This window comes from Melampsora larici-populina, assembly GCF_000204055.1.
Source record: "Melampsora larici-populina 98AG31 unplaced genomic scaffold MELLAscaffold_13, whole genome shotgun sequence".
NCBI lineage: Eukaryota > Fungi > Basidiomycota > Pucciniomycetes > Pucciniales > Melampsoraceae > Melampsora > Melampsora laricis-populina.
In genome coordinates, this window is record NW_006768777.1 from 401,716 (window position 1) to 424,027 (window position 22,312).

The window sequence follows — 22,312 nt, forward strand, 5'->3', positions numbered from 1 at the left end:
TCTCTTGGTTGGGGACATGAATATTTGAGTCAAATCTTACTGATCACACCAGCAAATTCAGACCCACTTTGGACCCAGACATTGAGATTGTCAAACCTCAACAGATCCTCAATCTTGATCAACCTCAACACTATATCAAACATTGCAAAATTGGCCCAAAACTTGCACTGTTCTGGCTGCAACCATACATTTTGCTTCCTCAGAATTTCTAACACCTCTTGCACTACTGCTTAACGACTTACCCCTGGTCTAGTATAAATGAGGATATCATCCTGATAAGCTGCAACGTCTCGACCAATGTGGGCCTTTAGAATATCCTGAATGAAATATTGAAAAATCCAGGAGGGCCTGGTGGTCTGAACGGCATTGTCAAGGGCTCAAACTGACCTGCCTTGCAAATAAAAGCCAGCTTGGCTTCATCACCTTCACATACTTGGAGGTTATTATAACCATTGTGCATGTCTCAGCTAGTGAATTGGTCTGCATTTAACAAGCTATCAATGAACTCCATAGTTAAAGGTAATGGGTACTTATTCTTTATTGTGACAGAATTCATTTCCCTGCAGTCCAAACAAGATCACAGATTACTGTCCTCCTTTCCCGTGAATAGAAAAGGAGCAGCCCATGGTGAGGTGGTTTGACGTATTGTGCCGTTTGAAAGTTCTTTGTTGAGCATTCCATTCAGTGCTTCAGCTTCCTCACGCAACAGTGGTATCACTTTTCCTGCTTGTGGTGTGGTGCGGGGGTAGGACATTGGAATTGCATTTTTCAAACATTGGAAGATAATCATGATAGCATTTTGTTTCTAGGTCTTCTGCTTGCTTCTCCTATACCTTCTTGGCCTCTTCTGCGGCAATTTTTGAGACAGGTTCCAAGATGTTTTAGTGGCTGTTGAAGTGTTCAATTGAGGAAAAGAAGAAAGATACCTATCATGATGTTTGTAGGGCCTAAAAATTGCTGAAATGTTTTCATTATTAGTGTTGAATGTCATGTTCTTAAATTGCTCTGTTTGGTACACAATTTTGGAACTAAAGATGGCTTGCTAGCTGTTTCCAAAATCAGAATATTGGGAAGGGTACATGTACTTAGCGGGAGCTTTCTAGAGAACATAAGTTTCTCAAACCCCTTGTCACTTTGCCATATGCCTCTCAGGCTGCAACTCATTGTGGTCCATCATGGTTTTGGTTGGCGTAGCCAACACTACATCTTCCATAGTGGCAGGTACTTTGTGATGGCTTTCTACTTGCTGATTGTTGTCCTTGAGTTATGTTTTAAGTTTCAAGGAATGTTCTGGCTTTCCAGCTGCTTCAAGACTTTTAGAATTTGGTGAAAAATACTCACATTTTGGGGGTGTTAATTGTTGAGAGACACCTCAGTCTCTCGTACCTAGGTTTCAGCCGTGGTGAAAGGTGAATAAGACTCTAAGTATCAAATCACTTTACATACTAAAATACAGTAGTTTTATTCAAACTTAAGATATCAGACTTAAACTTAAATGATCCCTATTTAAATTGCGCCTCCCCCTTTTCGCGCTAATACTCTTTTCCTTTATCCGTCTTCTTACGGAAAGGAAAAGAGTAAGTTCAACCCCTTCACTACATTATCATCAATAGTCTCTACTCTCCATTAGTTTGATCTTCACTATGACTATTACTAATTATTGTACTGTGATGTTATCTTTTTCTTTTTCATCTGGATCATTGTCGACGCTAGATCTTACTGAACTTATCGCGTCAACCCTTTTCCTTATTTTATATTGTGACCTGAACAAACCTTATAGGTCAGATACTTAGTCAACTGGTCTATTCTTTCTATTCTCTTCATCTAACAAGTAGTTTCTTTTTGTACTTGTCTATTTCTATCTTTTGTTCTATATAGGTTAGTATTTCAGGTATTGTGACGAGAAGTGATTGAGACTCACTTCTAGAAACTGTCACGGGAATTCAGGTGAAATATATCCGTCTTCTTACGGAAAGGAAAAGAATCTTACTGAACTTATCGCGTCAACCCTTTTCCTTATTTTATATTGTGACCTGAACAAACCTTATAGGTTAGTATTTCAGGTATTGTGACGAGAAGTGATTGAGACTCACTTCTAGAAACTGTCACGGGAATTCAGGTTAGTATTTCAGGTATTGTGACGAGAAGTGATTGAGACTCACTTCTAGAAACTGTCACGGGAATTCAGGTATCTCGACAAAGAAGATTTGTTGCTTTTCATGGTAGCGAGAGTCTGGTTCAGCTCTTAGTTATTTCATTCGAAACGCAAATCTATGTCAGGAAGAGAAGAAACACTTGACGATTCCCAGTTACCAACACCTGCATCCACCCCAACTCCATACTCAGAGGATACCGACGAGACTTACGCCGGATCTCAGACGGAAGATCAATCAGAGAATTCGAATTCATCCGAATCAGCTCATTCAGCACATACTACAGTCCCATCCGCTAATATGGCTACCACTGCACCAATTGACACTGATACGCCCGCTCAACGTCAGTCAATCAAAATGAATTCAATCTTACATAAGATTACCATCAACATCAAGTTATCAACATCCAACTATGTTGCCTGGTCCGACGCGATTCGTTTTGGATTAATGGCCACATCCTATGACCATTATCTTGACTCGGAAGATGCTGGAGGTACAGATATGGACCCCGAAGTCTTATCAGCTACTAAGAAAGCCCTGTTTTACTGGCTACTATCTAGTATTGACCTTACTCAGTCCACTCGATTTATATCAATGATATCGAAATTCGAGAACGGTATTAAAATTACGATACCGTCACCTTCTTTACTGTGGAAGACGATTCGCGAATATCATATCAGTAATTCAGAGTCGGTCAAGCTCATGTTACGAAGTGAAATCACTGATTTGTCTCAAACATCCACAAAAGACTTATTAGAATACATCGATATCTTCAGAGCAAAAGTAGACGCTTACCTAGGTTCAAACGGTGAAATGTCCGAAGAAGAACAGGCTCGCCAATTTTTCCGATCACTCAACCAAAGCTGGGCTGAAAAAGGCTGCGATTTATTAGACGCTGGTCATGTAAAATCCAGAAACCTTGAAACAGAATTGAAGAAAACCTACCAAACTCGAAAAATGTTTTCCTCCAATCGCCAACAGTCTAGTCGCATCGCAGAATCTTCCAAAGCCAGTCAAAGCCGCCGGACTGGAAGATGGCAAACTTGCAGCAAGACTAAGTGCCTAGGTCAGGACCATCCGACAAAACCTCACGATCAGTTGGAATGTTACCATCACCCCAACAATGCCAGCAAAATGGAGTCATGGAAACGATCCAAACAAGAATCTGGAGAGTGGATCGAGTATCCACGTGGTGGCCGTGGTGGAGGTCGTGGTGGTTTTCGTGGTAGAGGTCGCGGTGGCCGAGGCGCTCATCTAGCCAGAGGATTCAATCATCATTCTAATATCTCAGATTTCCCAAATTCAGAAGATCTCAATATGGCTTTTGAAAATCTCAAACTCGAAGAAAGAGAAGTTAGTTACCGAGTAGAGATTGATGGAAAGTTTTCATGCTCAGCCGATCCTCAAGTAACTTGTGCTGGAGATAAATGTGGTTCAGTCGCTCTGATCAATACCGGAGATTCGCATCACATGTTTCATGATGCGAGCTTATTCGAATCCGCTACATTAATGGAAAATCATGACCCCGGTGCTAAATTGAATCTCGCCGGAGGAGGTGCTACTCTCGACATTCACTCGATTGGGAATGTAAATTTATTAAATTCTAAAGGAGAAACCATCAAGCTGAAGGATTGTTTATACGTACCCGATTTATCCCGAAACCTCATCGCTGGAGGCCGTTTGCTGAGAGCTGGTGCTGTTACGACTGTGCTGGAAGACCCTCATTTTCGAATCGATCATGGGAAGAAGGAGCTATTCATAGGGCAATTTATCGGAGAAGGCAGTATGATGTACGTGGCCATAAGATCACCGGTCAGTCATCGTTCACATCTATCATCAATATCAAAGTCGAATCAACTCACAATTCTGAAACTACACTATTCACTAGGCCACCCGAGTGAAAAGTACCTAAAAAGAATGTGGAGCCTTGGTTATCTTGATGATGTACTTCCTAAAACTGTCACTACAAATGATTTTGAAATAATAACAAGATGTCCAGTTTGTCCTTTAGCAAAGAATCATCGCCTACCATTTTCATCCACTAGACCTAGAGCTATCAAATTCCTAGAAAATGTGCATGTGGATTTGAGTGGAATAATAAGAACTTCTTCCGTCAACCAAGAGGAATACTATATATTGTTCACAGACGATTATAGTAGTTACCGAGTCTCTTTTGGCCTACCAGACAAAAGTGCCGAGACCGTTTTTGAAGTCTTCAAACGATACATCAGTTTTGCCGAGAGACAGACGGGTGAGAAACTTAAGATGTTCTCATTTGATGGAGGAGGCGAGTTCATCAACGGGCTCCTCACTCCATACCTCGAAGACTTGGGTATCATCACTCGTGTTACGTCTCCTCATACTCCGGAAGAGAACGGCGTGGCTGAGCGTTCAAATCACCTACAATAATCCAACGAGCGACTTTGGTAAAAAAATCGCCACGGTGAAGGCCACCTTGAGTTCCAAGCCTAACAAACCCCATACGGTCATGGGTTTTGTTCTAAAAATTAAGCCACCCATATTAATTCCTGAGTACATGGGAGGAAACCCCATTGCTTCGAAAGTTTCGACGTGGGTTTGCATGTCACATGGTTTCATCGTCGGACTGCATGTCCCACACCCACTTCAGGCATCGAAAACGATGCCGCACCATTATATACATCTCTGGGGGTCCAACCTCAAGTGGTAGTATCCTGCGTGCGGATAGCTTGGGATGGCATCCCCGGATGATACTACCCGAAATGAGCGGTGCTTTGCATCGTCGATTGCCACGCCCGGCAATCCACACCATATCCTACCTAGATTGAGCAAGGTCGCATTCCGATCGTTCGTCACATCGTCACATCCTGGGATATCTTCCGCCCAGATGCGTGATCACACTCTTAGGACTTCACATACACTGTGACATTACCAATCGCTTTAAGCGACCACACATCAATGGGGCGACATACTCAGGGGTTCAGATCTTGATCGGTATCACATTCCGTTGAAGGCACCCACGACGTAGGTCTGGAAGGACGATTCTCATATGTAAAAATTTCAACCAGCAAAGGCTATCCTATGAATATAACTACCGACGGCAGATGATAGTGACTCCTCTTCACCCAGGGCTGTTGGTCTTCGTCACTGTTTGTTTGCTCATTCGTCACATTTTCCGATCCCCCCTATTACCTACAAACTGTAATCATGTCGTTAGGAGTCAATCGCCGTTCCCAGCCCGCCTACATCGCTTCCATCTTCGAAGTACATGCCCAAGTGAGATCAACTCTAATGTCTTCCCTTCACCATTCACGAGGTCATCGGCTGACAACCCCTCAAACCAGGTTCCAGCGACCATGAACGCTGCGTATGGGTTCCAGTCTGTTACCTCTGGAATCAACTGTGCCGGTATCGATGGCAACACTCCACTTGAACACGAGTTGTTCATAACCTACTATGCCGCTCAAGGCGTTGGTTTGAGCGTTGGCAACATGCACTACACTTCGGGCAAATTCTTGCCATTGAACAGTGATCCCACCCCTCAAATAGTTACCGAACTCAGTCACCATATTCCTGCAGGTGACGCAGACAATTTTTCAGGATCTTTGCTGAACAACGTAGCCCTCAATTCCATCGGCATCGTCGTCAGCAAGCGAGTCGTCCAAGAAGAAGCACACGAAGGAAAACCGACCTGTGTTTTTGTGATGCGACATACCGATTATAACCCGATGGTATGTTCACACTGTCCCCCTATCTGACGTGATCATGTTTTAATCCTTCCGCGTGTACTTCCTATGTTGTTACTCTCCTTAGACTGGGAAACTTTGCAAGTTCCTGCTTGAGTATTGGTGCCGTCCTGTTTGTAATTTAGTTAAGGCTATGAACATCATTCAGTTGGGCAAAGAGATGAGTGTCCACGGTTACGTCGTCGGAAAAGATATTCAAACCGACATGCGTGGCAACAAGGAAGTTAAGATGTATACTTTCCAAGTTGAAGTAAGTATCTTCCTACTTGGTGTCGCCCTCTTATATCCCACGCTGACTTTACATGCCTCAGGTCTATTCGATTTCCGTAGCAACAGGCCATGAAACCGTCAGGGCAGGTGCCAATCTCGCTACGCCGAATGCAACAAGCCTGACCAAAGGGGGTAGGGTCAGACTTCAACGGTAGGCTTCCTCAACCGTATATTTTTGATTTTTTTTGCTTTGCATCGTGCGTCTACTGACGGGTATTGCCGTTGTCAGTGCTACGGACAATCCATCATCAAGCGGGCCGGCTAGCTCGCCCACCCCCGGATCGAGTTCAAACGCTTCGCTCACTCTGGCAGGATTTTTGAGGTCATATACAGCCATCTCTGTGTCTCCCGTCCTGCTGATCATGGTCAATGCTCACAATTACTTCGCGCGAACCTCTACAGCCCCGTGCCCTTATACGGGTTACCGCAGCCGACTCCTGAGAACCAGGCTGAATTAGCGTCATACTTGCATCAAGTGTCCACGCTTCCGGGTAATGAAAATGTCAACCCTTCGGGTAATTCCAATGAAGCGGGTCCCAGCACCACACAACCAATGGGCCGAGCGAGTAAACGCGGCAGATTGTAATGCCTTACCAATGACCTGCTATATGATGTTTGTGAATCCTATCGTGTTCCGTCTTATTTCACCGTTGCTCTGATGGTGTATGATGATGTTAGGCCACTTCTCATTCCTATAAACTTACGGTGTCCAATAATGTTAGAGTACTTCAATTCGATCATGTTAGACTGCTTATCTTTCTTATAACTTTCGTTCACCGTATTCCTTTGCATTGGGCGTCATTTCTTGATATGGTTGAGCGCGGAACGTTTCCCGCATTTGTACCCAAAAGTTGTTTTCAGTTTGCGTGCTGTTTGTTCTCTCTGCAGAAACGTAGCAACTTCTCCTGGTACATTGCCGCTCTTCGTGCCTCTACGCACCCATGGCTGACCAGTGGCATGGAAACGTGTGTCCTGATATGAGAGCACAACGGTTGGCTCACATCTTCCTACTCGGATACGGCATGTCTATCGCAGGGAAGCAATGGCGGGAAAGATGTTCCATTCAATTTTTGCGTCTTTTGGTATCATCATCGTATTGGTTTTGCTGTTCATCAATGAACAAATTGATGTCATCGATTCTGGGCGAGTGTGTGTTTAATTTTCAATCCAGGTCGTCAGTTTTCTGAGGTGAAGTTTTGAGTTTCAACCCCAACATGCTATTCAAGACTTGCGTATTGGGACATGGTTGGTTTGTCTGTCTGTCGACTCAGGTGGACTGACGTAGCGTGAGTTGACAATGTTGAGTTGCCTTTGCCTTTATGTTCTGTTCAGGAGGCATTTTCGGCCGGAACCTACGCGATTTGTAGTGTGACATGATGGAAGGAAGGCAGGGTGGAACGCTCTACCTTTACAGCGTAATCCAGGTGGGTCAACTTTCGGGGTTGAGGTTTCAACCTCAACAAGCAAGGAAGAATTGTATATTGGAACATGGTTGATTTTCTGTAGACTCAGGTGGACTGACGTAGCGTCAGTCGACAATCTTCATTTGTCTTTTGCATTCATGTTCTGTCCAGGACGCATTTTCGGCTGAAGGCAAGCAACTCACGGGATTCGCAGTGTTACATGGTGGATAAAACGTAACGTGGAACGTACGGCGCCAGCTTGACAGCTCCAGCATTGAACGCTACACTTGAGGAGGATGGCATGAAGGAATGTGAAGTCAGACGGTGCATATCTCACTCACTATAACGTATACCAGACCTTTTTGGTGGATTCGCACACTGCAACTAATTTTTGCTTAGGCCTTAGGTATCGAAGGCACATATGAAACATGAAATGAAGGGATGTGAGGTATAAAAATTGCATATATTAGTGAATGTGAGCGTATAGGAATCATTTTGGGACATTCGCGGCCTGAAATGCGACTGTGGTAATTACATGCAGTTGTCATCTGGCGTCATGCTTCTGCTGGGTGTATCAGAAAAGCTCGAGGACCTTGCCTAAAAGCGAATAGTCATGAACCTGAGTAGATCACTGCAGACATTATTTGGGTTCCCCAAGTGGGCAGGGAAAAATGATTGGGAGTATGATTTGTCATAAAATGGTCTATCACTCCACACCTGAGCCATAACACCCACACTACATATGTGTAGCAGGCTCAGTGAATATGTGGTTATCATGTACATACAGTTCTGCTCAGTTATCTGCTCATCAGGACAAGTTATTCATATGTAATACATGCTGTAACTTCTTTCAGATTGAAAAAAGCTTCCAAAAGATTGACTACATACACTGACTCAATGTTTTGGTGTGATCTCATCAACTCAACTGCATGTAACACACTTTCTGTTACTAAGACATAGCTTCAACAATATTGCCTGAGCAGCTACAGAATTATATGTAGTGAATTTTTGGGAAAAAAATTTCAAAGTCGAAAAAGTTACATGTGGTATAACATGTGATTTATTTATTCTGATGGGCAAAAAACTGAGCAGACCTGTATGTACATGATAGACAACTATTGACTTAGCTTGCTGCACATATGTAGTGTGGGTGAAATGGCCCAGGTGTGCAGTATTAGATTCTTTTATGAAAAACTGTACTATTAATCATTTTCCTCTGCCAAATTGGGGAAGTTGAATGATGTTTACAGTGGATAGATTTCATATGATGTCAGGTCGGGGTGCGAAATTGGAAGTAAAATTCAAAGTACCTACTTCAACCACGAAACGTTGTGTCGCCAGGTCCTTTCTGACCACGTTTCCTTTGACCCACATTGCTGCGCCAGGATAGATGTGTTTCCATTCAAATGGGAATGGAGTCATGAGGCCAAAGGTATACGTAACGACAAACTCGATAAGCTTTTGTTGCTGCGTACGATGCAGATTTTTTAAACCTAATGGGTCAGCGACTCCGTCATGCATGAAAAAGTCATCTGGGCTTACCAAAGGGTCATAGTATTCGTGTTGAGCATTGACAGTGAGATGCCATCCTCCCATCTCCTCTACGTCGTCGAGATGAAAATCGGTCACCTTGCCGATGCCCGTGAGCACTGCGTGCCCGGCAAGCAGTGCATGTGGAGGAGGGTCGCAACCGAGAAATGTGCGAGTCTCAGAGCAAAAGGTGATTGTCGCTTGACCGGTGGCAGGGTCTACGCCGAGCGGACCGCTAAGTTGATAACTGCGGTTCGCGCGGAGCCTTTCTTGCGGTATGACGTGGCCAAGGGCTTGCAGGGGTACGGCTTGAGCGTCTTTCATGATGATTTCCGTCGAGTTGGAATAATATGGCATGAATTCGTCGCCCCCCACGGGAATCGCCTGCAGTGAAGAGGGTATTTAATCAGAAGGATGTAAACAGATGATCGTGGGGATGGAGATGCCGACCGCTCACATCATAGGCCGTGGTGAGGGTAGTGTTCAATATGGCAGGGTAAGGCATGGCGGACGTGACTATTGGAGTTTGTTGTGTGAGGTGGAATCGGATGGCAGCTGGCCTTAGGTATAAATGAGGTTTGATTAGCGGTCCACAACGAAATCGATGACACACCGAAGGGGGTCCTCTGCGTCTTGGGCCCTTGAGGTCGTGAAACCGATACAAGTGAGGTCCGTCGTAGGAAACCCTGATATCAAATAGCTCAACTGGAACTGGCCATACGTCGGTGGTGGTATGTACTTCGGAGGTGGTACTTTGCTTCTTTGCTGATGATGTACATACTGTGGGTCGAGAATGTGAGTGCTTAGTGACGAGGGCATATGATAATCCAGCCAAGAGTTCAAACATCGACCTGGTAATTTGTCTCATTCAGAGTCTGGGCTAAGCGTGGTCATTTGAACAGGGTCTCACCATGTCATTCCGCGAAGCCAGTACCACTTGTTGGCGCTGTCACACGGCAGTGCTTATCATCACAATCCGCAACAAGAACATCAGCGTTTCGGAGGGTAGGAGTTTTATTTTCTACGTGAAAGAAGCTGTTTGGCGGTGATGAAGAGAGTCATGAGTGATAACATTGACCAATCAGTGCGTAGAAAAGGAGTCATGAGTGATCACATTTCCCAATGAGTGCGTCACTTTTCTTGCGTTGGCACATTGATCACAATGTGCCTTCTTATGCAAGCTTTATGGCACGAAATTATCCCTAGCTGAAACACAGCACTGTTTGGATAGGGTGGTCTGATTGACGTTGACATCAATTGAAATTCGACCTCCCGAGAGCAGACACATTGAGCTCCATATCAATTTCTTCCTTTGTGTTGAAGCTGTTTGTGAGCACACAAATAATCGTGGGTTTTTTTCTTCACTGCACTGCGACTACTCGACACCAAAAAAACAAATCAGTTGATTATTTTGGATTGCAATTTACTGTCATATGAGCCGCAGTGTCACCTTTACCTTTCTTTAATGGTCCACTTCGGTCCCGCCATTCGGCACGAGCGCGAGAATAATGAGGCGGGTATTCTGCGTCGCTTCCATGCTGAGATTCCACATTACATTGGACCCCGCAACGACCGGTGTGAGGGATGTGGAGCGCTTCACTGGATTTCGGAAAGGCCAAAAGGAACACAAAAGTCACGGCCATATAGCTACTTGGAGTGTTGTCATAAAGGTGGTGTGTCGCTGCCGGTTCAATTTTCTGGAAGCCGTGCGGTGCCTAGGTTCTTGGAGTACCTCCTGACGTCGCAGGATAATGGTAAGCTGTCTTCGCGCGCACGGGTGTGTCTCCTACCTCCATGAATATTGAACTCACATTCAGAATTCAGCTTCTCGGGAATTTTGTGCTTTGATTAGGTCGTATAACAACGCCTTGTCGTTCACGTCGCTAGGTGCAAGGATTGACAGAAGTGTAGATGGTCCTCTGGGTATCAACACCTTTCGTATCCAGGGGGAGCTGTCGCACCGCATTGGAGGTCTTTTACCGTGTGGTGACATCGACCCGGGGTTTTCTCAAATATATGTGGTGGGAGATGGAGGTACGACTGAGGCTCGGCGTCGATCGGCCGCGGCAGGCAAGGACCTGAACCTTCGAATATTGGAAACTTTCCAGCGTTTCTTCGACTGTTTCAACCCCTATGCCCAATGTTTTCGCCGGGCTGGTGACGTGATTGCAAACAATCCAACCGCCGCGTTGCGCGTGCGTACCATGGCGCCCGGTAATAGAGATGCTAGACAATACAACAGGCCGACGACCGACAAGGTCGCCATGGTGATAGAGGGTAATGGGGAGGTGGGAGAAACGGGGAGGGATATCGTTTTGTATCTTTGACAAGGGGGTTTTGAAAGAATTTCAGACTTACACACTGGGTATCTGGCGTTGCGGTACCCAATCCTGTTTCCCTGGGGCACACAAGGTTACGACGAGCACTACCGGATGGCTCAAACCCAACGTAAGTTTTTTGCTCGGTGGCCGTTGAAGAAAACACCTGACTTTGAGATGCTTTAGATTAGACCGAGGGGGAAAAATTACGAACCTTGAATGGTTCGCTTATGTCTTGTTCACACGGCCAAATGAATTCTCTGCTATTTTGGCTTCTGGAAGATTGCTTCAGGAGTTGACTGTTGACCTATATGTGTGCGTGGAACGGTGGAGGTTGCATTTCATAAAATCACAGCAGGTGTTGTTGCAAGCGTGCCTTTACTCCGGGGCGGTTGAGGCTATGGGACGTAATGATGTTGCTCCGAGCCAGAGAGTCATCCTGCCTTCGTCTTTTGTCGGGGGACCGCAGTACATGTCGGAATTGTATCAAGATTCAATGGCGTTGGTACGGCACTTCGGGAATCCTTCCTTCTTCATCACAATGACCACAAACCCAGAATGGCCCGAGATCACAGAGCACCTAGAATACGGACAGACCGCACAGGATAGGCCGGATTTGGTAGCTCGCGTATTTCAACTGAAGTTCGCAGAGCTCTTAGATGATGTTACTAGAAAACACCGACTAGGGCTCGCGGTATGTTGGGTCTGGACCATAGAATTCCAAAAAAGGGCTCTACCTCACGCCCACCTGTTGTTAATCCTCGCCAAAGAGTCGACGCCAAAGACTGCAGCAGATATCGATAGACATGTTTCAGCGGACCTGCCGGATCCTACAACCAATGCCCACCTACACTTAGCGGTGAAGAATTTTATGATCCATGGACCATGTACACGCGATCGAGCCTGTTACTGGAATGGCCAATGTCGCCTGGAGTATCCTCGCCCTAACTGTTCGACTACCAGCATCGGGGAGAATAGCTATCCAACGTATAAGCGTCCTGCTCACGGTCGAAGTGTCGAGGTCGGCAACCGGCGGTGTACTAACAGAGATGTGGTCCCTTACAATCCTTTCTTACTGCTCAAATTCAACTGCCACATCAATGTGGAGATACCCGTTAGTATCCGCGCCATCAAGTACATTTACAAATATATTTCAAAAGGACATGATCGGTCAGCTGTTTCCGTGGAGTGCGATGACAAGACATTCAAGTACGTGGACGGGAGATTCATAAGTGCACCAGAGGGTGAGTAAATTTTGAGGTGGCATGTGGTAATGATACTTAAGCTGACAAGTGTCTCACAGCTGCCTGGAGGCTGTTCCAATTCGAGATCGCAGGGCGATTCCCCAGTGTACAACGTCTTTTGTTGCACTTGGACGGCGCGCAACAGGTGTACTTTGTGGAGGGGGATGATTTGGTTGAAAGGATCGATAGTCGAAGGGCAAACAGGACTACGTTGACGGAATTTTTTCGGCTTGCCCGCGAAAACTTTAAAGTCGGATCGGACGGGCCAGCCGTTAAAGATCTGTTGTATAGTGAAATGACAGAGTTCTTTTCATGGAACGATGACCAGAGGAAGTGGAAGGTTCGGACCCAGAAGAGTCGGGCGATCTCAAGGACGTATTTTGCAACCTTAGCCCACGGCGAACGATATTACCTACGACTCTTGCTCAGTCACGTCAGGGGTCCTGCTGGTTTTGATGATATTCGTCGGGTGAATGGACATCTCCACCCAACCTTTCGAAGCGCTTGCCACGCACTAGGTCTCCTAATGAATGATGAACACTACGACACATCAATGCGGGAGGCTTCAGTATGGAAAACGGGGAATGGACTACGACAATTTTTTGCCTTGATATTGAAGCATTCACCGCCTGCAGACCCAGTCACCCTATGGGAAAATCACCGAGAGTCTCTGTGCGATGATTGTGGGCATGCTATAAGCAGGGAACATCCTGATCTGCAGGTTAGCGTGGAAATGGTACACACCCTGGGCCTATATTGACTGGATCAGTGCTTAAAGGAAATGGATTCTTCGCTAAGTCATGCTGGTCTGCCTGCTGCAAACATCGACATCATGAGAATGCTTGGAAATCTTTACGATGAACAAGTTAACGCGGATCATTCACCTGAGCACAGCGCCGCGGTGGTCGCCGACGCTGAAATGAAATTAAATGTGGACCAAAGGAAGGTCTACAATAAGGTGGTGGAGTGTCTGCGTGATGGAAAGTCTGGCATGATGTATCTTGATGGGCCGGGTGGAACTGGGAAGACCTTCGTTTTGAACGCCTGTCTTCATTATTGCAATGCGAACGGGATAACGGGTCAAGCGGTGGCGTCCTCCGGTGTCGCAGCGCTGCTGCTATTCAAGGGTCAAACGGCACATACTGCGTTCAAGGTTCCATTGCAAACGACGGACGAGTCAAGGTGCGGCTTTGGCCTAGGTGAACGCTTGGGGGAAACCCTGAAGCAGCTGCGGTTTCTGGTGTGGGATGAGGTGGCCATGCAAAACAACTCCGTGTTGCTTTGTGTGGATAGAAGCCTGCGGGACCTGCGACAGTGCGATGAGCCTTTTGGTGGGGTCACTGTACTTTTTTCAGGTGACTTTCGGCAGACGTTGCCGGTCGTACGTTGTGCAAGTATCGAACAGCAAGCCCAGGCGTCGTTGAAAAGATGCCACCTATGGTCTGATATCGAAAAGTTTACCCTTTATGAAAATGTTCGGTTGAGGGGGAACCAGGACGACAGTGATGAGACCCGACAATCCAACGCCGAGTTTGCAAGATGGCTTCTGACGTTGGGTGATGGAAGTAATCAGGTGGATGACATCGCCCCTGTGGATGTCGGGCAGTGCCACGTAACCAATGTCCCACATACTGCGCGGATTGACCTCACCCCTGTTAGCCAGATGTACGGGGAGGCACGAGATTTGATACGGTGTAGCGATTGGTTGGCGCTGACCAAATTCTACGCGGAAAGATGCGTTATTACACCACTAAACAAGGAGGTTGCGGCGATCAACGAGGCTTGTTTAGACCTTGCCGAAGGGGAAGAGTTGCACTCAACGTCCATCGACGAGATGGACGAAGACTACGACGAGCCCGTGGTCACGGAAATTCTCAACTCCCACGATTTGCCCGGCTTCCCTCGCCACAAGTTGAGGCTGAAGCGTGGGGTACCCATCATTTTGCTCAGAAACCTGAACCTGGCCCAAGGTCTCTGCAACGGGACGCGGCTGGTTGTTACCGCGTGTGGGTCATTGGCTTTAAGATGCCGCGTCATCACTGGTGAGAAGAAGGGTCGCCTGGTAATCATTCCGCGAATCAAATTACTGCATGAAGGTAATGAGGTATTCCCGGTCCGTTTTTATCGATTCCAGTTTCCAATAGCGGTGGCATATTGCATGACTATCAACAAATCACAAGGACAGAGCCTTGACAAGGTCTTGGTTCTTTTGCCAGACGCAGTGTTCTCACACGGACAGCTGTATGTAGCGTTGTCGAGGTGCACATCGGCAGCCGAAGTCCAATTAAGTATGACCGATGCCTTTGGATATAGTAAGACTGTCAATATTGTGCATCGTGCATTCATTGCTGAGTGAAAGCGAGTGTCTGTTTGGAATTTATGTGTTAGACGAGCGAATGACGTAATGAAATGAAAGATTGAGTCCGAGTTTTTGCTTTATGTCCATATTTCTAAGGGGCCACACAGGAATGCGGTGGGACGGGACCTTTGGTACCGTGATCGTAACCACATTCCGGACTGTATACTGTGCTCTTATGGTCGCATATGGGATGGCCGCGATGTCCGTACTTGACTCTTAGTATAGTACGTTACCAACCAATGAATGTCTGAAGGTCTCTATTCTGTCCAACCAGGACCGTGCTGCATCGAAGATCTCTATGACGAGGGGAAATACAAAATCGAAGGGTTCAGTGAACCGGCATGCTTTCCATCATTGCTTCCTATGACAGTGGACTGACCTAGGGTCCGGGGATACAGGTATTGAACGCCTGAAACAATAGTCCTTATGAGTCACCATGGCAAAGCGAGTGCCATCGCTGAACGTACCAAGCAATTTTTTGGTAAACGAAGAAGCGTGCCTTATCGCTCTGGAAGGCCTCATAATCATCGTGCACCAAGAGGAGCAGACGCCTCGAATCACACGACAACGCCTGGATTCGTGAGTGTAATGAGGTGTCCCTTACACCGTCAGGGTTCCAATTGTCACACACGCCACACTGATCTTTAGGGTTTTCTTTCTACGCACATGGGGGCTGCGTTCTTGGTGTCATTTCTGTCCCAACAGGTACCCGGGACGTAGCTTTGCAGTGCTGGATTAGTATTCCAGGGTTCGCCTGGCCTAAGTGATTGCAATTGCATTGATCATTGGATTTATAAATGCATACAATATGATCAATGAATGCCTTCCCGCCTCATTCCGTTATTGCTATCATCGTTAAAAAAGGTATCGACACATTCATTATATTCCACATACTTCACGATGCCTTTGTTTTCTACGTTAAACCTCATGCCCAAATTGGATCCTGGTGTGCTTCCGCCAGAGGTCGTAGCGCGTATCATGAAGCATTACTTGGACATAGCAGCTTTCAAGCCCACTAACGCCATCAACAGTGGGGAACAACGCGTCCTGATCATACGTACAACTATCTACATGCAACGATTACGGCTCATCTCTCGGGTCTGGGCAAGAGTCGTTCCTTATTTCCTCTTTGATTCGGTACGCCTACAGAGTCAAGCAATGGCACATCATCTTCTGGAAGCTTGGCAAGGGTCGATCCTCAGCTCCCCCCTTTCACCTCTGCGTTCTCTTTCAATCGAGGACTTATTCGGTTTCTCTCCAGATCCCGAAGTTCACATTCCAGAAAGTGTGTTGGATCACTGGGGTCGCAGTATATCAGTGTATACAGGTGCCAAGATTATCCACACCTTTGGTACAAATATCACTAGCCTATCTTTGATCTTCGGTAATTGCATGATGGTATCGGATGACATGATAGAAGCGGTCAAATACATCAAATGTTTGGACAAACTTAGCCTGATCCGACGGAATGACTGGCCAAGACGGTTCTGCACCGACACAAATTCAATTGCCGAACTGTTGTCTTTCACCCCAACCGTGGAATCACTCTCTATGTCATTACCATATTTAGAACCTCACTTCATGTTCGATGACTGTCTGCCGTGCTTAAGGCATTTCTGGTTTGAATACTTTGCCAGCAGTCGAGTGGCCCTCTCTCAAATCGTTCGTGCAACAAGCAGAACACTCAACACAATAGAATACAACTCTGAGGATCCAATAACCAACAGACCAGCTGAAATTCTAGGGTTAACACGATCCCACTTAGAATATTTGTGTATTGACAACATTCCAACGAACTTACCCGAGACCACGTCATTCACCCTCTTCCCCAAGCTTCGGTGCTTACGATCGACGTCCTGGCCTGCCATGGACTTCAGTTTAGAATGGCTAGAGCGAAGCTTCTTTCGTTTGTTAAGGACTTTGGTTACTAAGTATAACAACGGTCATATATACTGGTGGCATGCGCTTCTTTTAATTCATGATGGACACTTTCCAAGGCCGCCCCACTTCAAGCACATAGTTTTTACCAGCGTAAGAGGCTCAAGTCAGGCTGATGACGAGTTAGTCTATGCATTCGGTAAATACGACATAGATTGCCACTTCATGCCAGAGCTGAAGTTCGAGGAAATTTTAGTAAGTCATGCTCTTTATATGTTTTACCACGCAGTGTTATGAAACGCTGGTGACCTTAATTGATCCCTTTTCTATGACACACAGGAGCTTGACATCAAGCTGAATGGGCCTGTGAGTGAGATACCCGATGACTGGGCTTGACGGACAGGGTGATCGCGGTGGGAATACAAAGTTTGCTATTCGATTGGCTGCGTCAAAAAATGACTGGCAATGATTGTGATGGTTGTAAAGAACTTTGTAATATGTCACTTCTGGACCTTCCTTGAAAATGTGGATATTGCACTCTTAACATGAACCTTTTGTGTCTTCCTCGAACTGCGATTCTTACACTTCAATTCCTTGCCACTTGATTACTGGGATTTTTTTTGGGTGTAAGAAAACAACGTCAGACTACGCTTTTGTCCCCTGCTTGATAATGTGATTGTTACTTTTGTCTTTGTGAAAATGGAATGGATATGACGTTAATTCAGGATCAGAATGATGAACGCAAGCGGTATCAGTACGACACAGGTATTTGGAACAATGGTAAATTTTGTCAATTAGATCCCGCCGCCTTAAGGCAGGGGTAAGTTGGAGCAGGGTCTAAGTGCATAAGGCGGCTGGCCGCCCAGGGTCTAGTAGAACAATCAACACAAAAGCTCGTTGCATGATGATACAGTCATGTATACCAATTAAATACTGGTATCACGCGGTCTCATATTCTGTCATGCTACAGAATCGAACTATCACAACTTCCCTTAATCTTAAAACTACTCCCTACGCCCTCTGGAAAGGAAGACAACCGAGTTTGAAACAATTTCTTCCTTTCGGGTGCCTCGCTTACCGCCACATTCGAAAAGAAATTCGAGGAGGAAAGTTTGAGGCTGTCTCTCGTCCAGGTATCCTAATTGGAGTGGCGGAGGATAATCACAATTTCATTATCTTGGATCAAGAATCAAATCAAATCCATACCAGTCACGACGTGACTTTTCAACCCCTTGTTTTCCCTTTTCTTAAGGATGCCGAAGACAACCCTGATTGGTTGTTTATCGAAGATCTGCCGCTTGAACCCACAGAAAGGAACGAGCCAGAAAATGAACCAAACGAGAACACTATGGCTCGTCCTGACTTAACGGATGACAAAGATGATATGTTGATGGAGAGTCTCACTCCTAAGACTATCTTAGAAACCCCTCCCATGAATCATGAGGATGAACCTCCCGTTGAAGAACGTCCAATCTCTATTACCGAAGACCAGACAACAACTATTCAACCATCCGTGCAAGATGAGCCTAGACGATCCACTCGTGATCGTCGTCCTGTCCAGCGTTACACTCCAGGAGAATCAGACTGGGTAGAAGCTCCATTTATGAGAAGTTTTGTACCAAAAATCTCACAATCCTCTCACTTATCAAAAGTATACATGTGTCAAGAAGCTATGAAGGCTAGGGCCGAACCAAAGAGTTGTAAGATGGCTATGAAGATGCCCGATGCTGACAAATGGAAAGCTGCGTGTGACAAGGAGATGCAGAACATTATGAACATGGGAGTGTGGGAAATTGTGGACCGACCAAAGAATGCACCTGTTGTAGGTGGGCGTTGGCATTTCAAATATAAAGTTCATCCCGATGGTACAATATCTAAACATAAGGCGAGATATGTAGCAAAAGGTTATACTCAGACGGAAGGCATAGATTTCAATGATACTTTTGCACCCACTGGCCGTCTAGCTTCATTTCGCATCCTTGTAGCAGTCGCAGCAGCTAAGAATTGGTCTATTGAGCAAATGGATGCTATAGCTGCATTTCTCAATAGTGATCTCAAGGAGGAAATTTACCTGGAGTTACCTGAAGGATACGACTCCGAGCGAGCAAACGGGAAGGTAGCTAGACTGAAGAAAGCGTTGTATGGCCTCAAACAGTCCGCTAGATGCTGGAGCGACGAAGTTAAAGATAAATTATTAAGTATTGGTCTAATTCAAAACCCTCATGACGCTTGTCTTTGGTATGGTAAAGATGAAGAAGGTCTGGAAACTTTACTCTACCTCCATGTCGATGATATGGCAATCACCGGAGATAAAATAGATGAAATCAAATCCCTGCTGAAGATGAAGTGGAAGATGGAGGACTTGGGTCCGGCACATTGTGTTGTTGGTATTGAGATCTACGCCACAGACAATGGGGGTTATGCTTTGAGCCAATCAGCTTTCATCCAGACGGTGCTGGAAAGATTTCATGCTGAAGATAGCAAACCGGCTTCGACTCCTTTTCCAGGCGGCACAAAGATCATGAAAGCCACCGACTCTGACGTTATTGAATTCAAACAATCTAACCTTCCGTATAACAGCTTGGTGGGTAGCCTGATGTACATTGCTCAGGGTACGAGGCCAGATATTGCTTATGCGGTAGGTGCTCTGTCTCAACATCTTTCTCGACCTTCAACTATAGCCTGGCAGATGGGATTACACGTACTTCGATATCTAAAAGGTACTCAATGCTTAGGACTACATTATTCACCTCAAGACAATGTCATTGAAGGGAATCAGAGCTGGTGCTATCCCGAATGCCACACTGATTCAGATTGGGCTGGTGATCCGAACACACGACGATCAACTACCGGTTATCTATTCAAACTTAACGGAGCTGCTGTAAGTTGGAAAAGTCGTTTGCAGCCCACCGTTTCTCTATCGTCAACCGAGGCAGAATACAAAGCTACAACAGAAGCTGGGCAAGAAGTGGTATGGCTTAGAGGGTTATTGTCAAACATCTCACTACCGCAATCTGAAGCGACGGTTCTATGCAGCGATAGTACAGGAGCAGTATCCTTGACCAAGAAAGCTATTTTCCACGCAAGAACAAAGCATATAGAAGTGCAGTATCATTGGATAAGAGAACAAGTAGAGAAGAATTTAATCAAGCTTAGGCATATTAGTACAAAGAACATGTTTGCTGACACATTAACAAAACCACTTCACCCCGGACCTTTCAAGGAATTGCGTCATCAAATTGGCTTAGAGGTAATACACGGACAGCTGAAACAGGGGGTGTGTTGAGAGACACCTCAGTCTCTCGTACCTAGGTTTCAGCCGTGGTGAAAGGTGAATAAGACTCTAAGTATCAAATCACTTTACATACTAAAATACAGTAGTTTTATTCAAACTTAAGATATCAGACTTAAACTTAAATGATCCCTATTTAAATTGCGCCTCCCCCTTTTCGCGCTAATACTCTTTTCCTTTATCCGTCTTCTTACGGAAAGGAAAAGAGTAAGTTCAACCCCTTCACTACATTATCATCAATAGTCTCTACTCTCCATTAGTTTGATCTTCACTATGACTGTTACTAATTATCGTACTGTGATGTTATCTTTTTCTTTTTCATCTGAATCATTTTCGACGCTAGATCTTACTGAACTTATCGCGTCAACCCTTTTCCTTATTTTATATTGTGACCTGAACAAACCTTATAGGTCAGATACTTAGTCAGCTGGTCTATTCTTTCTATTCTCTTCATCTAACAAGTAGTTTCTTTTTGTACTTGTCTATTTCTATCTTTTGTTCTATATAGGTTAGTATTTCAGGTATTGTGACGAGAAGTGATTGAGACTCACTTCTAGAAACTGTCACGGGAATTCAGGTGAAATATATCCGTCTTCTTACGGAAAGGAAAAGAATCTTACTGAACTTATCGCGTCAACCCTTTTCCTTATTTTATATTGTGACCTGAACAAACCTTATAGGTTAGTATTTCAGGTATTGTGACGAGAAGTGATTGAGACTCACTTCTAGAAACTGTCACGGGAATTCAGGTTAGTATTTCAGGTATTGTGACGAGAAGTGATTGAGACTCACTTCTAGAAACTGTCACGGGAATTCAGGTATCTCGACAAAGAAGATTTGTTGCTTTTCATTAATGAGTCATCAAGCTCCACCCCCTTGCTAAAATTCCTAGCAAACCTCATTGGTTCCAATTCCATGTCCTCTGAGGTGGTTTTTGGTCTTAGAAAAGTTATATCTGTAACTGAAATGCTTGCGTTGTCATGTTTCAGTTTGCTGTTTGCCCAGTCAATTGATGGATGATTCTTCTTAACCCACAGCATTCCCAGAATCACATTGTACTTGTCTTTTAGATTGGTGATAATGAAGGTTGTAAATGGTTTACAAGTTGAGTTGATGTGGAAATCACCTGTGCGTGCTATCCTAGATTCATGCCCACTTAATACAGTAACTGATTGGGCTTGTGGTAATTGTTCAGTTGTTAAGTTGTCTCTCAAACCAAAACTCTCACTCATTGCTTTTTGAGTGGCTGCGCTTTCCACCAGGTCTCGTGCAACCAAGGTTGTGGCAGTCTTGCTGTCAAAGATAATGACATCATTTAAGGACTTATATCACTACAATCTGCATGTAAGTTATCATAGCTTTGGGGGAGGCACAACTAGCACTCCCAAGCTTCTCCATTTTTTGAGCTTTCTGCACGACCTTCTTCCTGCACACTGTCTACTTCCACTACTTTTGATGTAAATGTATAATTGTGCCGACCCCTTCCTCTTCCACAACTCCTTCCTCCACCTCTTCCCCTTCTCTCATAACAATCAGCAATAAAATGATTTCCTTTTTTACAATTGTAGCATTCTCCTGATAAAACTCTTTGTTTGTATCTGTCTTGAGTGATGTTGAGACTATATGCAGAGCAATCCATCACATCTGGGTCTAGTTTTGATGACATAGGTGAGATTGGGTTTGGCATTGTTGATAGTGGAGTTGTATCTTGAGCACATTTATTAAATTTGTTGTCTGTTTTGATTGCAACTTTGGCCATCTCTTCTACATCTACAAACACGTCTTGCACCATGTAAACTGATACTTTGCTCTTTAATTCTTGCCCAAATTGTGACATTAACACAGATTGAGGCCATTTGACTACTAATGACAGTTTGGCAAAACAAATCCAGTAATCAGACACAGTCTTAACCTGCTTTAAGGCTTGACCTTCTCAGCTTTTGATATTTGTTCCAAATAAAAAAAGGTGGTCTTAACTGAATCAATGAAATGCTTCCATGTGATGGTGTCAGCTTCTTCTGGGTTTGGCAATCAATCAATTTATACTTGTCCCCACACACTAGCTTTACCCATTACAATGGCCAAGTGTTCTTACTCGCGAAAATCCCGGGCAACTGCCGTCTGGGACAATTTCATGTAT

The 22,312-nt window shown here is 45.1% G+C and overlaps 4 protein-coding genes across 4 annotated transcripts; 3 read left to right on the top strand and 1 right to left on the bottom strand.

The window, feature by feature from the left end:
• Window positions 1-5,236: 5,236 nt before the first annotated feature.
• MELLADRAFT_85175 (uncharacterized protein) lies at window positions 5,237-6,734 on the top strand (the record flags this gene model as incomplete). Its single annotated transcript, XM_007408581.1, has 6 exons — window positions 5,237-5,265; window positions 5,353-5,863; window positions 5,946-6,128; window positions 6,190-6,299; window positions 6,378-6,470; window positions 6,551-6,734. The coding sequence occupies 6 exons, from the start codon at window positions 5,237-5,239 to the stop codon at window positions 6,732-6,734; spliced, it is 1,110 nt and encodes a 369-aa protein (XP_007408643.1).
• A 2,304-nt stretch (window positions 6,735-9,038) lies between these two features.
• MELLADRAFT_85176 (uncharacterized protein) lies at window positions 9,039-9,949 on the bottom strand (the record flags this gene model as incomplete). The annotated part of the gene is made up of 3 exons (XM_007408786.1): window positions 9,039-9,044; window positions 9,094-9,465; window positions 9,539-9,949. 3 exons carry the CDS (start codon window positions 9,947-9,949, stop codon window positions 9,039-9,041), a joined length of 789 nt encoding a protein of 262 aa, XP_007408848.1.
• Window positions 9,950-10,546: 597 nt separating this feature from the next.
• On the top strand, window positions 10,547-11,408 carry MELLADRAFT_62152 (uncharacterized protein; the record flags this gene model as incomplete). Its single annotated transcript, XM_007408582.1, has 2 exons — window positions 10,547-10,858; window positions 10,899-11,408. 2 exons carry the CDS (start codon window positions 10,547-10,549, stop codon window positions 11,406-11,408), a joined length of 822 nt encoding a protein of 273 aa, XP_007408644.1.
• Window positions 11,409-15,902: 4,494 nt separating this feature from the next.
• MELLADRAFT_62153 (uncharacterized protein) lies at window positions 15,903-17,238 on the top strand (the record flags this gene model as incomplete). The annotated part of the gene is made up of 2 exons (XM_007408583.1): window positions 15,903-17,135; window positions 17,170-17,238. 2 exons carry the CDS (start codon window positions 15,903-15,905, stop codon window positions 17,236-17,238), a joined length of 1,302 nt encoding a protein of 433 aa, XP_007408645.1.
• Window positions 17,239-22,312: the final 5,074 nt, after the last annotated feature.